Genomic DNA, 15,209 nt, shown 5'->3' with positions numbered 1-15,209 from the left:
TTAGTTGGGTCCTCTGCTCAGGGTCACAAGAGCCTGCAGTGAAGGTATCAGCCAGGGTTGAGGTCTCATCTGGAGATTCCTCTGGGGAAGGATCCACCTCCTCACCTGCATGGGTGTTGGCAGCATTCAGCCTTGTAGCTGTAGGACCGAGAGCTTCTGGATTTTTGCTGGCTGCCCTTAGCACCTAGAGGCCGCCTGCAGCTCCTTGCCATGTAGGGATTCCCATATGGATTCCCACCGTGACTGCTTGCCTCCTTACAGACACCAGGAAGAGGGGCAGTCCCATAAGACAGGTGCTACAGTCTTATGTAATATAATCACATAACCCGGTAGAGCTTATCACCGTTGTTGTATTTCGTTGGTTAAAAACAAGTCACAGGCCCTATGCACAAGCAACTGAAGGGGCTCACACATAAGGCATGGCCCCCCAGCAGCAGAGATCACTTAAGACTCTTTTAGCCTCACAGAAACAAGTGGTATACTCACTGCAGAACTGGTAAGTCAGCAGAACATCAGCGTCAGATTTTTGTTAACATACTTATATGTAAGTGTTTACTCTACGACAGGGCTGTACACTCTATCTTTTTAAAATAATGAAAACATGCTTGTTCATTAGCATGCAGTGTGGGCATGACCTAAGAGGCCACGCTGCGGTTCTGAATTTAAGCATGAGGGCATTAACTGAAAGCCAAGCTGATAGAGCTTTAGCAAAAAGGCATAAAACTGCTGTATGTAACAGATGTACGGACTTAGAAGCAAACTCAGTGTTTTGATACCACCTAGTTTCCAGTTTCCTGGTGATGTATATATGATGTAAACAAAGCTTTATAATATCTATATTCTATCTATCTATCTATCCACAAAGTTTGCATTCTGATTACATTTTTCCCTTCTCTTCTCCCACCAGGTGTGATAGCGGTTGTGATATTTATCTTGCTCAGCATCACTGCCGTAGCTATACGGATTTATCAACAAAGATGGTTATACCAAAAAAATGAGTCAAATATTCCCCAAACTGGAGACAACGCTGAGACTGCTCTGAAAAGTGAGGTCAACATGCAAAGCACAATTAGTGAAAGCCAGAAAGAATATTTCTTCTGAGGGGCAGCGGTGGCTTACTTAGGGCTCTGGTGATGTGATGAGTTTCTCGCTAAGCCAGGGCTCCCAGTGGATGAAGCCCAGCCCCTCCCGGCCCCCTGGGACAGGTGATGGCTGTGTAGCACCATCAGCTTGCTCGAGTGTGGTCCTGGGAGGCGCTGCTCCGTGCTGCTTCATGATCTATTTAAGTAGAAGTGACTTAGGCGTGCTCATTAATCCCTGTGTGGCAGTTTCTGACTGTTCTGGCCCGGTCGTCGAAAATTCAAATGTATTTTGCATAACGACTTGGGGTTTTAAGTGAAACCAAGGATTTGAGCTGTGGCCCTACTCTCTTAAAAACGAGACACGGAAGTTTATAAAAGTCAAAGTTGGACTCTAGTGTTTTGTGTTGCGTGGAAATCTGTGTTTTACTTCCTTTATCGATCACCTACTGACATTTGAAAGCCGGGAAGTGCTTCTCGGATGGTCTTCGAGTACGTTTCCATCTTCCTGTGAAACAGAGCCCACTGGCCAAAAATGCACTAGAAACCTAGAAAAACCCATTTTTTTTGCCAATTGTTTTTTTTATTTGTCTCTTTTAAGTGAGTTTGCATACATTTTTAGTGATGAAATGAGTACTGAATGTCAGCTATGAAATTGTAGTATTCTGTTCATTTATGAACAGAAAAATTCATAAGTAGCAGAGCGTGGAAAGCATTCCAGTCTGCAATACTTCACTTATTTTTCTTTGTAATTTGTCATTTTAATCTTTGTAAATTATGATAAAGATCATCTGATGATCTCCCCAAAATGTATATTTTCTAACTGAAGTTGTGCCCAGGTATAAACTGTATACTTAACACTGCAAATGTATCCTTCCTCCATTTCATTGGAAAGAAATATAATCCTCAACTTGTTTCCTTCAAATGTGGCGTGATTAGGTCACTATTCTTTGCAGTCCTGTGGTTCTCCTGTTCTGAAGGTTATCACAACAATTTGATTTCTTGCGACTGTCTTTTCATTTACTTGGGAAAAGTCACATTTTGAACGAAAGCTCTCCATTCCTTTTTCTAAATTTTGAACCGATCTAGGCAAACCATCCCCTGAAATACCATCTCAGTCTAGTAACCATTTGGAGTATCAGTGGAAGGATGCTTATGCTGAGGGAAAATGCAGGTTGTAGGATCTGAACTAAATCTGTCATTCTGGTCAAGAATCTAGGATCTTGGAGTCAGCTTCCATCAGTGTACCCAAAATCAATGAGTTCATTTCATATTCGGGGATATTTGCAGAGTAGAGGAGCAAAGAATTTGTATTAACCCTGGGAATTGTTCCAGTAACTACTCATGTGGCAGGGGTCGTAAGATACTTGCATGGAGCCCACCGTTTGCACTAACTAGCCAGTTATAAATAAAATGTGCTACACTCTTGATATGCCTGCCAGGAATTAGATTGCTTCCTTTGACCACAACAGGACCACCCAGAACTCCATACACTTAGCCTTGCTGTGACCTTCGAGTCTTTGAGTGTATACCTATTTTTCTGTGACTTTTTTAAACAAGAGAAAAAGATATCCTCTATACTAAGTCTTTTCTCAAAAAAATACCTTCTTTCTTATGGTTTCGTATTAGTTTTCTATGAGGTTTAACAAATTACCACAATTTAGTGGCTTAATGCAACGCCCATATATTATCTCACAGTTTCTGTGGATCAGGAGCTGGGCATGGGTTTACTGCGTTTTCTGCAAGGCTGCAGTGAAGTGTCAGCCAGGACCGTGTCCTCATCTGGAGACTCAGGTGGTGAATCCTTGGTCTTATGGTTATTGGCAGCATTCAGGTCCTTACTGCTGGAAGATTCATGGAAGCCTGCTTCTGTTCAAAGCCAGCAAGAGAGAGAGAGAGAAAGAGAGAAAGAGAGAGACTCTAGAGCAAGTCTGCTAATAAAAGGGAGTTTCATATAATGTAATGTGGTGATGGGAGTGACAGCCCAAGCCCTTTGCCAAATTCAGTTGTTTAGAAGCAAGTCTTAAGTCCTGCCCACACTCAACAGGAGGGGATTACATAAGGATTTGAACCAGCAGGCTGAGATCAAAGTTAATCTACCACAGTACTATACCTTTATTGAAGTTTCTTTAAGTGAATAATGAAGGATTTTCAGGGTCTCAACATAGTAATATATGAAGAACCTACCCTGAGGAATAATATACATACTTTTTTTTCAAAAAGTCCTATGCAGAGTGGAGAAGGATCCAAGACAAAAATGATAGGTTCTAGTTAATGCATAGCTGAATTTTAACATCCTGAAATCACTGCAACTTTAACAAATGATCATATTAAGTTCCGGAAATGTTAATCACTTTGATAGCTGGCGTTTTGCAGATTTATAGATAGTGAAATTCATGGTATTCTGCTCTCTTTTTAAAAGAGAAAACAAAATATTTGTACCAAATTGCAGTGATGTTTCACCCACTTTACTGATTTGTAAACTTAACCTGCTTATTTGTTAATAAAATAACCTTTTTGAATTAAATTAGGAAAATATTTTTAAGAGAAATTGAAATTTGAATTATGAAATTATATTGTTTTTCCCCTAAAATATTAAAAAATGTGCAAATGTATATATTCTGTTGTGGTGTGTGTACTACTTTATCTCTACTGTATATAGAGAGAATACTGTGCTCTGTTAATATTATTTGTGATGGTATTTAAATTATCAAACACAAAGTAAAACATAAAGTACCTAATATGTACTGATTATTACAAGTTAAGATATCTATGAATGTAGATATTTAAACCTTTACCAGAGAACAATAATTTAACAATCAGTAAGTTATTTGTTGAATGTTTACTATATACTCACAACTGGTTGCACAAGATTTCCCCCCAGAGTTCGGTCTCTTGAGCACTATAAATATACCATTCCAGTTTGCAAATAACATCCTTCTATGAAATAAATGTTAAAAGATAATAATTCCCCAAGTTTTATTTTCAAATAGAAAAGGAAAATAGTACATAATTAACGCTTATTTTTGGGACTAGAACTTCAGAACCCCTGCTTACTCCATGTTGAAGTAAAGCCCCCCTTCACTACCTCTCCAGTATTATGTAGCAATGTAGAAAAACATATTGGGGCATTCTGCGTGTCTAGAATAATCACTACTTCCGGAATTTTTTCGTTTTCTTTCCTTACAGAACATCTGATACATAATTGTTTTCAGTGGATTTTTTAAGAATAAAATATGAAGTTCATGGTTCTTGCCTTGAAGGAAGACAAATATGATTGAAGTGTTTTCTGTAGAGAGTATAAGTTAGCTCTGATGATGTAGCTGGAATGTTGAAATAGTCTTCCAACAAGGGGGATGCGGTCGACCCATAGTAAATGAAAACACGTTTATTGTGTTGCTTAATCTATTGTTTTGCAATCCATGTAACTAACATGTTTAAAGAGTCCCTCGGTGCCTTCAATGGATCTTGGCTGTCTCCTTCTACCCCAGCCTGGCTCATCATGAGTGGCAACATGGAAGGAAGAATTAGAAAGATAGTAATAAACATGAAGTGGTTTGCACTCCAAAGGGTGGAGAAATGGCTACCCTGGAGCCCATGGGCACATTTTCAAGCTCTAGGGCATTAACAGATTCTGCACACGTTGAAAATACTTACTACAGCTGAATAAAAATATTATTAGTGATAGATCTTTGGGCTACTTAAACCTGCATATGAGTATTACAACTTTTTGGTGGGATGAAAGTGTTCATAAGCACTGGTTTAGCAAATTTAAGTCCAGAGAGAGTTCAAGTTTTTATAAACAACAACAACAACAACAACAACAACACAAAACAATTCTCATTATTCCCAGGATCATAGAGAGTTCCTGTTAGCAGGGACATTAACTACCTTGCCATGCAATCTTCATTTCCCCCTCTACATAGGCCCTCAAAGCAAGTCCAGGTTGCTTTTTCCAAGGAAACACTGTTTATTCGGAGTGAAGTCAGGTTGCAAGAGCCTTGTTTTTCTCTACAGGTTCTGCTGGGTATAGCTCCGGCTGCAGTAACTGCTGAGCATTTTGTTGGAGCATCAGCCATAATACGTGGTGTAACTTCATTATAAGTACAGATTGTGTTTTAGTAAGACTGGTCTGTGTGGCTAGGATGTGTGGCAGGATTCATCATATATAAAGCACACGGCTGGGAAAGTAAGCTCAGGGCCTACTTCCTAGGAAAGCTTCCGCTTCAGAATTACTAATAATGTAAGACATTTGCCATCCTTTGTGACCAAAAAATGATATATATTCATTTTATTGTATCATTATATATGTTAAAATGATGTCTGGGGTCCTAGCTGGGACTCTGGACTCAGTTTATCACGTTCTTTGTGAATATGCCTCTTTCTCAGGTCTACACTTGCCTTTAGACTTGGAAAATGAGATTTTATAATGTATTTAATATTGAAGACATTTCTTAAGATAGAACCTTTGTAGCTGCATCTGGTGCTTTATGTCCCTAACAGATCTGTTACCTACTTGGTCATTTTCTGTGATTCTCAGAACCAACTTAACCCTCTTTTTCTTTTTCCACATTTTGAGGGGCAGGACTTACTTTTTCTAAAACTCATCATAGTTCCATTTACCCAGCTTTTCCTACTTTGACGCATGAACCTGTAGGAGCTCCTTAGAAACAAAGATGAGCTAAATTGTTTAAGCAGAAAATCCATTTATTGGCAATCTAATTCTAATCAAAATTACTTCCAAAATAAGTTTGGATAACAGCTACCTTTATCTCCTTTATATTAAGTTTTTACTTTATGCCTCTTTACAGTCTCAACTTGTTCCAAATACCTATCATGATCATGATAATTAGTATTCGCTCTTGTCTCTCAGATTGGTATCCCCTGACTCCATTGTTCTTCCAGAATTATTCCCAGACATTAAAAAATAATAATAAAGCAAACATTGTTTTCTGTCAGCAACATGATGTTCCATAACCTCTCTCATTTCTCTGTCCTGAGACACGGAATTAGTTGCCCTCAAGGAGCGTTCTTTCCATCTATTAAAATATAGGAGCACAAGGGTGTGTATAAAAATGTTTCCCATGCATCCTATTGGAAGGGAGGACTGTGTCATTGCTGGGCCACTTTAAAGACAAGGTTGGAAACATTTTAAGATAATGAATTCAAAGTACTATTTCTGGTTTAAAGCTAATTGTGTTCATTTATTTTCCTAATACAAAGTGAACTAACCCATGGGAAGGGCTTAGCACAGCCCTTAACCCACAGTGAGTGCTATTATAATTTACTGCTCTGTTGAGTCAGTTGATGCCTTGGAGATCCTATATATATATATATACATATATATAAAGTAAACTGAAATGGAAAGTAAAATGATTATTTGGCTATTTTTTTTTCAATATAAACAGTTGATTCAGATATCTCAGACCCCATGGGAAAAATTCATTAACTGAAAGTAACTGGTTAATTACCATTTCACATCCATCTGAAGACATTGGAGCCACTTTATCCATGGTTATAGGGAAGTAACGGGAGCAGCAGATGTGGTCCTCCACATCAGGGGATGTTCACAGTTAAGAGGAGCAGGAATCAGTGGGGCTGGACCCCAATTTCCAGCCTCATTTTGGGATCAGATTTAAGGAGAAGGATCCTGACCTTGGGTTTTTAAGCCGCGATTATAGAAGCACCGCCCTTCCCTTGTTATATGCAAATGCAGGCATTCAACCCAGAATCCTACAGTTCGGAGAAGATTTGTGAAAAGGGAGTGCAAAATGAAGACACTTTGGATAACAAAGTGTGTAAGTCTGCCCCATAAAAATCTTCATCAATGGAATTTTTTAAAGCAACACAGCTCAGTAGAAATTTCTACGAGGATAGAAAAGTAGCCACCATATGATTATCATACGGTTTCACCTATTTATGGAACCTAAGGAACAGTATGGAGGACATTAGGAGAAGGAAGGGAAAACTGAAGGGGGGGGCGGAATCGGAGGGAGAGATGAACCATGAGAGACTACGGACTCTGAGAAACAAACAAGGTTCTAGAGGGGAGGGGGGTGGGGGGATGGGTTAGCCTGGTGATGGGTATTAAGGAGGGCACGCACTGCATGGAGCCCTGGGTGTTATATGCAAACAATGAATCGTGTATCAGTACATCAAAAACTAATGATGTATTGTATGGTGACTAACATAACATAATAAAATAAAATTAAAAAAAAAAAGTAGCCACCAGCCACGTGTGGTTATTGATAAGCAGGTGAAATGTGGCTACTCTGACAAGGAGAAAATCATCTAGGAGATTCTGGGCTGAGCCCTTTGTGTTTGGTGCAGACAGCTAGCCACTGACACCTCTGATGACCCAGCAACCCATTCCTCTACGGGGCTCAAGGTCTCAGGGAACAGAGTCATGCGAAGGCTATCCTCTGGGTCTGTTTCTTCCTCACAACCTGAGCAGTGGGTTGTGTGGAGCATATTGGACTGGGTGGCCCTTTCCTCTTTAGAGGAAGAGTCCCAGCTAGGACCCAGACATCAATAGTCAAAACTCTTCTCACAAAGTCTAAGTCCTGGTGGGCTCAAGTTCTACCCTTACTCAAGGAGTAAGTACTTCCAATGTAATGCCAAATATTTCAGGGTAAAAAAAGCATATTGTTGATAACAAAGCCAGGCAAAGGTAATAAAAAAACAAAACAAAACAGGTTTTGAAGGTTGCTGGTCCAAGGCTGTACACCAAGAACAGATTTTGAATCTTGTCAAATGCCTTTTCTGCACCAACTGGGGTGATCGTGTGGTTTTGATCTTCATTCTGATAATGTGGTGTGTTACACTGATTGATTTTCATATGTTGAATCATGCTTGTATTCCAGGAATAAACCCCACTTGGTTATGGTATATAATCCTTTTAACATGCTGTTGAATTCAGTTCACTTGTATTTGTTGAGGGCTTTTGTATCAATATTGGTCAGAGATACTGGGCTGTAATTTTGTAGTTTCTTTATCTGGCTTTGGTATCAAGGTAATACTGACCTCCATGGGATGAACTTCAAAGTGTTCCCTCCTCTTCAATTTTTTGGAAGAGTTTCAAGGGAGTTGGTGTTAATTCTTCTTTAATTGTTTGGTAGAATTCTCCACTGAAGCCATCTGGTCCTGGGCTTTTCTTTGTTGAAAGGTTTTTGATCATAGATTCAATCTCCTCACTAGTTATTGGTCTGTCCAGATTTTCCAATTCATGATTCAGCCCTGGTAGATTGTGAGTTTCCAGGAAGTCTTCCATTTCTTTTCATTACCCAATTTGTTGGCATATAATTTTTCATAGTATGCTCTTAGAACCCTTTTTATTTCTGTGGCATTGGTTATAATGCCCCCTCTTTCTTTTTCCTTTCTGATTTTACTTATTTGAGTGTCCTCTGTTTTTTTCTTACTTAATCTAGCTAACGATTTGTTAAATTTGTTGATCTTTTCAAAAAACAACTCTTAATTTGGTTGAAAAATCCTGTTGTATGGTACAACATGAATGCACCATGAGGACATTATGTTAATTGATAAAATAGAAATAATATATAATTCCATTTATATGAGGAACCTAGAGTAATCAAATTCATAGAAACAGATACTAGGAATTATGATTACCATGACATGGGGGGCAAGGGGAATTATTTAATGAGTATAGAATTTCAGTTTGCAAGATGGAAAAGTTCTGGAGCTCTGTTTCATAACAAGGTGCATATACTTAACACTACTGAATCTGAATGGTACTCTTAAAAATGGTTACAATAGAAAATGTTATGTTGTATGTTTTTTTTATCACAATTAAAACACACACACACACACACACACACACACACACACACACACACCACAACGAAAGCTTGCTTTCTCTCTAACCAAAGGAACTGGGAAGGGGCAGCCTATCAGGAAAGAAAACTTTTAGGGTAACTGTTCTACTCTTTTTTTTTTTTTTTTTTTAGTACCTGGCTGGCTCATTGGTGGAGCAAGCAATTCTTTTTTTTTTTTTTAAGATTTTATTTATTTATTTGAGAGAGAGAGAGAGAAAAACAGCATGAGAGGGGAGAGGGTCAGAGGGAGAAGCAGGCTCCCTGCTGAGCAGGGAACCTGATGTGGGACTCGATCCCAGGACTCTGGGATCATGACCTGAGCCGAAGGCAGTCGCTTAACCAACTGAACCACCCAGGCGCCCTAACTGTTCTACTCTTGATAACACCACAGAAAAACCTGTAGTCCCACTCTCAACATGCCAACAAAAGTCAAGTACAGATCCTAGACTTCTTCCCTCATGAGGCAATAACAAATTACCCCAAAGCGTGCTCTTTACCAAGGTAATGTTGAAGAAGGTCTGCAAAGCAGTCAGGATTTCCCCATCCCCCAAAGTCCTGTTGCAGAAAGCACATGGGAGGCTGGATTCCCTCCCCCACCCAGCAGTAGCAAGGGCTCCCCACCGGGGGGCTGGTGAATGGTCAGGATTTTCCCTAGCTGCCTGTGATAACAAGGCCAACGCCCCTCCCGGCCATATCGTTGGAAACCACAGGGGAAGGATTCACAAGACACCACTACCTATCTCAGCCAGGGAGGTATTATACAGGCCTCCATGTGGAGTCAAACCCCCACCCCTGCCTGAAAGTAATGAGGACCCCTCACGGAATGGGGGCTCAAGGTGGCCAAATAAGTAATTTGCACTTCTACCCGCACCTGGCAGAGCTAAGTTGGCGTTCCTCACTTCCTCTACTGACTAGTGTCAAAATAAGCTAGCTAAAACAGTAGGTTTAAATAAGATCCAGATTTGGGGCACCTGGGTGGTTCAGTCGTTAAGCGTCTGCCTCCAGCTCAGGTCATGATCCCAGGGTCCTGGGATCCAGCCCTGCATTGGGCTCCCTGCTCCGCGGGAAGCCTGCTTCTCCCTCTCCTGCTCCCCCTGTTTGTGTTCCATCTCACATTCTTGCTGTCTCTCTGTCAAATAAATAAATAAAATCTTTTAAAAAAATAAGATCCAGATTCTTATAACATAATGCCCAAGATATTCAGGTTTCAGAAGAAAATCATTCATCATGCTGAGGATGAGGGGAGGTCTCTGAATGAGGAAAGATCGATAGATGTCAAGACCAAGGTGACAAAGATGTTAGAATTATCCAACAGCTGTTAGGTCAGCTATCATAAGAGAACTTCAATAAGCAATTACGAGCCCCCTTGAAACAAGATAGAAGATAGTTAAGTCTCATAGTTAAGTCTCGGCAAAGAAATAGATCATTTATAGAAGACCCAAATGAAACACTTAGAAGTGAAAAATATAACAACCAAAATAAAAAAACTCAATGGGTGGGCACAACAACAGAGGGGAGAATGAATGAATAGGAAGATAGACAAATAGAAATTAGCCAGTTTGAACAAGAGACTGATAGTAGTCTGAAAAAAATGGACGGAACTTCAGGGTCCAGTGGGATGATAACATAAGCTATAGTGTATGTGCAGTCAGTCTCAGGATGAGAGAAGGATGTCGGGCTGAAAAAGAATTCATGAGGGTGAAAAGTACAGCATAGGGAATATATTCAGTAATTTTGTAATAACTTTGTGTGGTGACAGATGGTGACAGCACTCCTCCTGGCGAGCACTTTGTAATGTATGCAATTGTTGAATCACTATGTTGTACACCCGAAGCTAATATAATATTATGTGTCAACTTACTTCAACAAGAAAAAAGAAACACTGACTTGCAGAAAACTTCCCAAATTTGGCAAAAGACATAAACTTGTAGAGACAAGATTGCCAGTGAAACCCAAAGAATTCTAAACCACCACGCATTGTAGTCAATCTTCCAAACACAGAAGACAAAACATCTGGAAAGCAGCAAGAGAGAAGCAATACCTCACCTGCAGAGCATAACCGTTCCAGATGGCAGGGGATTTCTTATCAGCAACCATGGGGTCCAGAAGGAAGTCACATAGTATTGTTCAGGTACTGAAAGAAAAGACTTGTCAACTCAGAATCTTATATCCAGCCAAAACGTCCTTCAGGGGTGAAGGGGAAATCAGGACATTCTCAGATGGAGAAAAAGCAGGACTGTCTTTCAGCAGCAGAATTAGCCTAAAGGAATGGCAGAAGAAAGTTTGCTACACAGAGAAGAAATCACAAAAAAAGAAATCTTGAAACACCAGGAAGGGTAAAAAAGGACATGCTAAACAGAAATATGGACAGATCAAGGGATTTTCATTCTCCCCCTTGAACTATCTAAATCGTGTTGGATGGTGAAAGTAAAAATCGCAACACAGTGTGATGAATTTCCGAATGCATGAATAGGAAATGTCTGAGACAACCATAAATGGGATGGGTAAAGGGACTTCATTTTAAAAACAGACCCTGGTCATTTATGTATATATAATGTGACACCTAGAGCAACCACTAAAAAGCTATGCAAGAAGACACACTCAAAATACTAGAGATAAATAAAAATGGAATTCTAAAAAAATGTTCAAGAAACCCACAGGAAGGCAGGAGAAAGGATAAAAAAAACAAAAAACAAAAAACACCTAAAATCAGAAAGAAGAAACAGGACACAAAAATTAAATGATGCACTTAAGCCCTGACAAAAAGAATTATTTTTATATAACTGGTCAAAATAAACCAATGAAAATACCCAATGCCAAAACGACAGGCAGAATGGAATAAAGATCTTGACTCAGAAACATGTTGTCAATAAGAAATTCATCTTTAATATAATAATATAGGCCGGTTGAGAGTAAAAGGATGAAGAAAGTTGTATCATCCACAGAGTAATCAAAAGAAAGCTGTCTATTATCAGATAAAATAAAAAGTAACCTAAGTAACTTTGCCTTCGGGGCAAAGACAATATTTTTTATACATGTATATAAATATACACATATAATATGGGTATGTATATAAATGTATAGAAACATTTATATGTATAGTGGATTCTCTTTATTTCTGGTACTTATGTTCTATAAAGTCATAGTGAACACTGAATTAGTGAATACTGAAACATTTCTCCTAGGAAAACTTGTGTATGCGTGCACGCGTGCACACACACATGCACCCCTCACATAGATTAAAACCTTACATCCTAAAAGCAACTCATCAATTTTCTTTATTTTACAAAAGAGAAAGAAATGTTCAGAAGTGTTAACGAGTTGCTTGAGGCCACACCACGAGCAGGTGTCAGTGGAAGCTGCTTGCTTTACAATGTGCTTTCTCTGCTGTCTGCATCTTCTGTCCATCTCTCTATGAAAGCCAAGACCATGCTCCATTGTCACTCAGCTGGGAGCATGTGTGCTAGGGGACAAAGTTTTCACCACCCTGAGCGTGTCCGTGAATGGCTGTGAAAGCAGTGTTTAAATATTGACTTTGGGGGACAAATCACTTTTAGTGAATGGGTAAATTTTAAATACAGAATCTGTGAATTACATGCTTTTTCATATAGAGATATAATTCAAGTGCCATGAACTTCACCTGTTTCAAGTGTACCATTCTTTAGTTTTCAGTGTATACACAAAGTTGTGCACCCATCACCACTAAGTCCAGACCATTCCATCACCCCCCCCAACAAAGAAACCATGGACACATTAGCATTCACTCCCCATATGCCCCCTACCCCTCAGCCCCTGGCAACGACTAATTTACTGCCTTTCTCTATGGGTTTGCCTTTCCGGGACATTTCATATAAGCTGGCAGTCCTACAATATGTGGCTTTTGGCATCTGGCTTCTTTCACTTAGCATCACGCTTTCAGGGTCAAATCCATGTTGTAGCATGAGTCAGTATTTCATTCCTCTTTATGGCTTGTGTAATAAAGAATTTCACAGGCCTTTGTCCCCAGCTCCTGGAAGACAACCTCCAAATCTTTAGAATTTCCTGAGTGTTAGAAATATGTTTGTTAGTCATAGTAGGGCCCCTCACACCACAGCTGCTAGATTTTGCTCGCAGATAACTCCTAGTAGGGCTGGCCACACTGATAGTCTTGGGGTGGGTTCACCTAATGAGCCAGGTGATAACCTGACCTCTGATAATGAACAGGGACTGAAGAATGAGGTCAGTCACATGGGCAATGGCTCAATCAATCATGTCTATGTAATAAAGCCTCAGTAAACACTCTGGACAGCAATGCTTGAGTGAGTTTCCTGTAGACAATACTCCATGTGTGTATTGCCCACACGGGTGCCAGGATGGTAACACATCTCTGAGGACTTCACACAGGAACCCTCCCTGTCCCACATTCCACCCCATATGTTTCTTCCTTTGGCTGGTTCTGATTTGTATCCTTTTGCTATAATAAAACCGTAAGTATAGCACTTTCCTGAGTTCTATGAGTCATTCCAGCATAGTAATCAAAACCTGAATACGTCTGTAGGGACGCTCAAGTTTGTAGCCAGCTGGTCTGAAGTGAAGAGGATCTCAAAGTTTTCCCAACTTGGGCTGGTGTCTGCAGTCTTGAGCAGAATGGGCACTCTAGAGGACTGTGCCCTTAACCCCCAGTTTTGTTGACTCTGGGTAAGCTGAATGAGATCCCATGGTATGGATACAGGATTTTGTGTATCCATTTACCCACTGACAAACATTTAGGAGTTTCCACTCTTTAGCTACTGAGAATAATGCTGCTATGAACATTGGTGTACAGACTTTTGTGTGGACGTAGGTTTTCAGTTAACTTGGGTGTACATCTAGGAGTGCATTTACGGGGTCACGTGCTAGGTCTATGCTTAACTTTCTAAGAAACTGCCAAATCGTTGCCTAAGTCAAGTTCATGAAGATTTACTCCTTTATTTCTTTCTGGAATGTTGTACTTTTAGTTCTTGCATGTAACTCTGTGATCCACTTACAGTTAATTTTTGTGCATGGTGTGAGGTGAGGTCCAGCCACATTCCTCTGCATAAGGATATTCAGTTCTCCCAACTACACTTGTTAAGAAAACTATTCTTGCCTCATTAAGTGGTCTTGACGCTCTTGTCAAAAATCAGGTGATATATGTGAGGGTTTCTTTCTGAATTCTCAATTCTGTTCCCTTGGTCTTTGTGTCTGTGCTTATGTCAGTGCTACATTGTCTTGGTCATTCTGCTTTTGTACCTGTTTTTGAGATCAGGAAATATAAGACCTTTACATTTGTCCTTTTTTGTTTTTCTCAAGATTAGTTCTTACTTTCTGGGCCTTTTGCATTTTAATGTGAATTTTAGGATCATCCTTGTCTATTTATGCACAAAAGGCAGCTGGGATTTAGATAGGGTGTGCAATGAACTTGCAGGTCCATTTGAGAGATAGCCACCTTAATAATACTCTCTTCAAATCCACAAACAAGGGATGTCCTTCCACTTATTTATACCTTCTTTAATTTCTTTCAACAATGTTTCATAGTTTGTAATATACAAGTGTTGCACATTTTTTGTTAAAATTATCCCTAGGTATTTTATTCTCATTGATGCTATTTGAGATGTAAGTGTTTTCTTAATTTCATTTTGGATCCTTTGTTGGTAATGTATTTTGTCAAATTCTTTTCATGCATGTATTGAGATTATTGTGTTTCTTGTCTTTTTTGTCTATCAATCTGGTGTATCACATTAATTGATGTTCAATATTAGGCCAACCTTGTTAAAATGTTAACATGTTAAGCCAACTTTGCATTGTGCCACTGAGCGGGAGTGTGGGATGCGGGGGGATTGTGTGAAGAAGTGGGAGTTAAAATACTCCAAATCCTGTTATCTTACTGAGGTTTAGTAGCTTTTGTTGGATAGATGGCTATTGGTTTGTTCTGTGACTGGGTTAATGTCCAGAATTCAAAACAATTTACTTTGAATTATTCGGCTGACATTTTGTTGTTGTTGTTGTTGTTTCTCATGGAAGAGCAGTTTGCTGAGGTCCTCACTCTGCCATTTAAGAAACAGTGCATGTCAGTGTGTTTTGGGGTCAGACTAGATTAATGACTTTCCTACGATGTTTCACAAAATGCCCTGTTATTCTCAGTTTCTAACTTTTTGTGATCTTGACAGAAGTGCTCTACGAACTAACCTTGAGAAGAGTGGCATTTTCCTAATTAATAGGAAAAATACATTTCCTCTCTTAGGTTTAATTTCATTATGCTTTTGGCACTTGATTCAGCACAAATTATATACTAAGAGTT

General features: G+C 39.5%; 1 protein-coding gene across 3 annotated transcripts in view; it reads left to right on the top strand.

The window, feature by feature from the left end:
- LOC112838788 (contactin-associated protein-like 3) overlaps window positions 1-3,924 on the top strand; it is a 204,326-nt gene extending 200,402 nt beyond the window's left edge. For all 3 annotated transcript variants that reach the window (XM_073878174.1, XM_073878175.1, XM_073878173.1), the window contains one exon: window positions 908-3,924. In XM_073878174.1, coding sequence (XP_073734275.1) covers window positions 908-1,101 — 194 coding nt within the window. In that variant the 3' untranslated portion in view covers window positions 1,102-3,924. The remainder of the gene's footprint in view (window positions 1-907) is intronic.
- The last annotated feature ends 11,285 nt before the right edge of the window (window positions 3,925-15,209 follow it).

The sequence above is a fragment of the Callorhinus ursinus genome, unplaced genomic scaffold (genome assembly GCF_003265705.2).
Source record: "Callorhinus ursinus isolate GAN/ISIS: 27379988/994484 unplaced genomic scaffold, GSC_fseal_2.0 scaffold28, whole genome shotgun sequence".
In the NCBI taxonomy this organism is placed as follows: domain Eukaryota; kingdom Metazoa; phylum Chordata; class Mammalia; order Carnivora; family Otariidae; genus Callorhinus; species Callorhinus ursinus.
The sequence above is the reverse complement of the archived record's forward strand: the minus strand, read 5'-3'. Positions and strand labels throughout refer to the sequence as shown.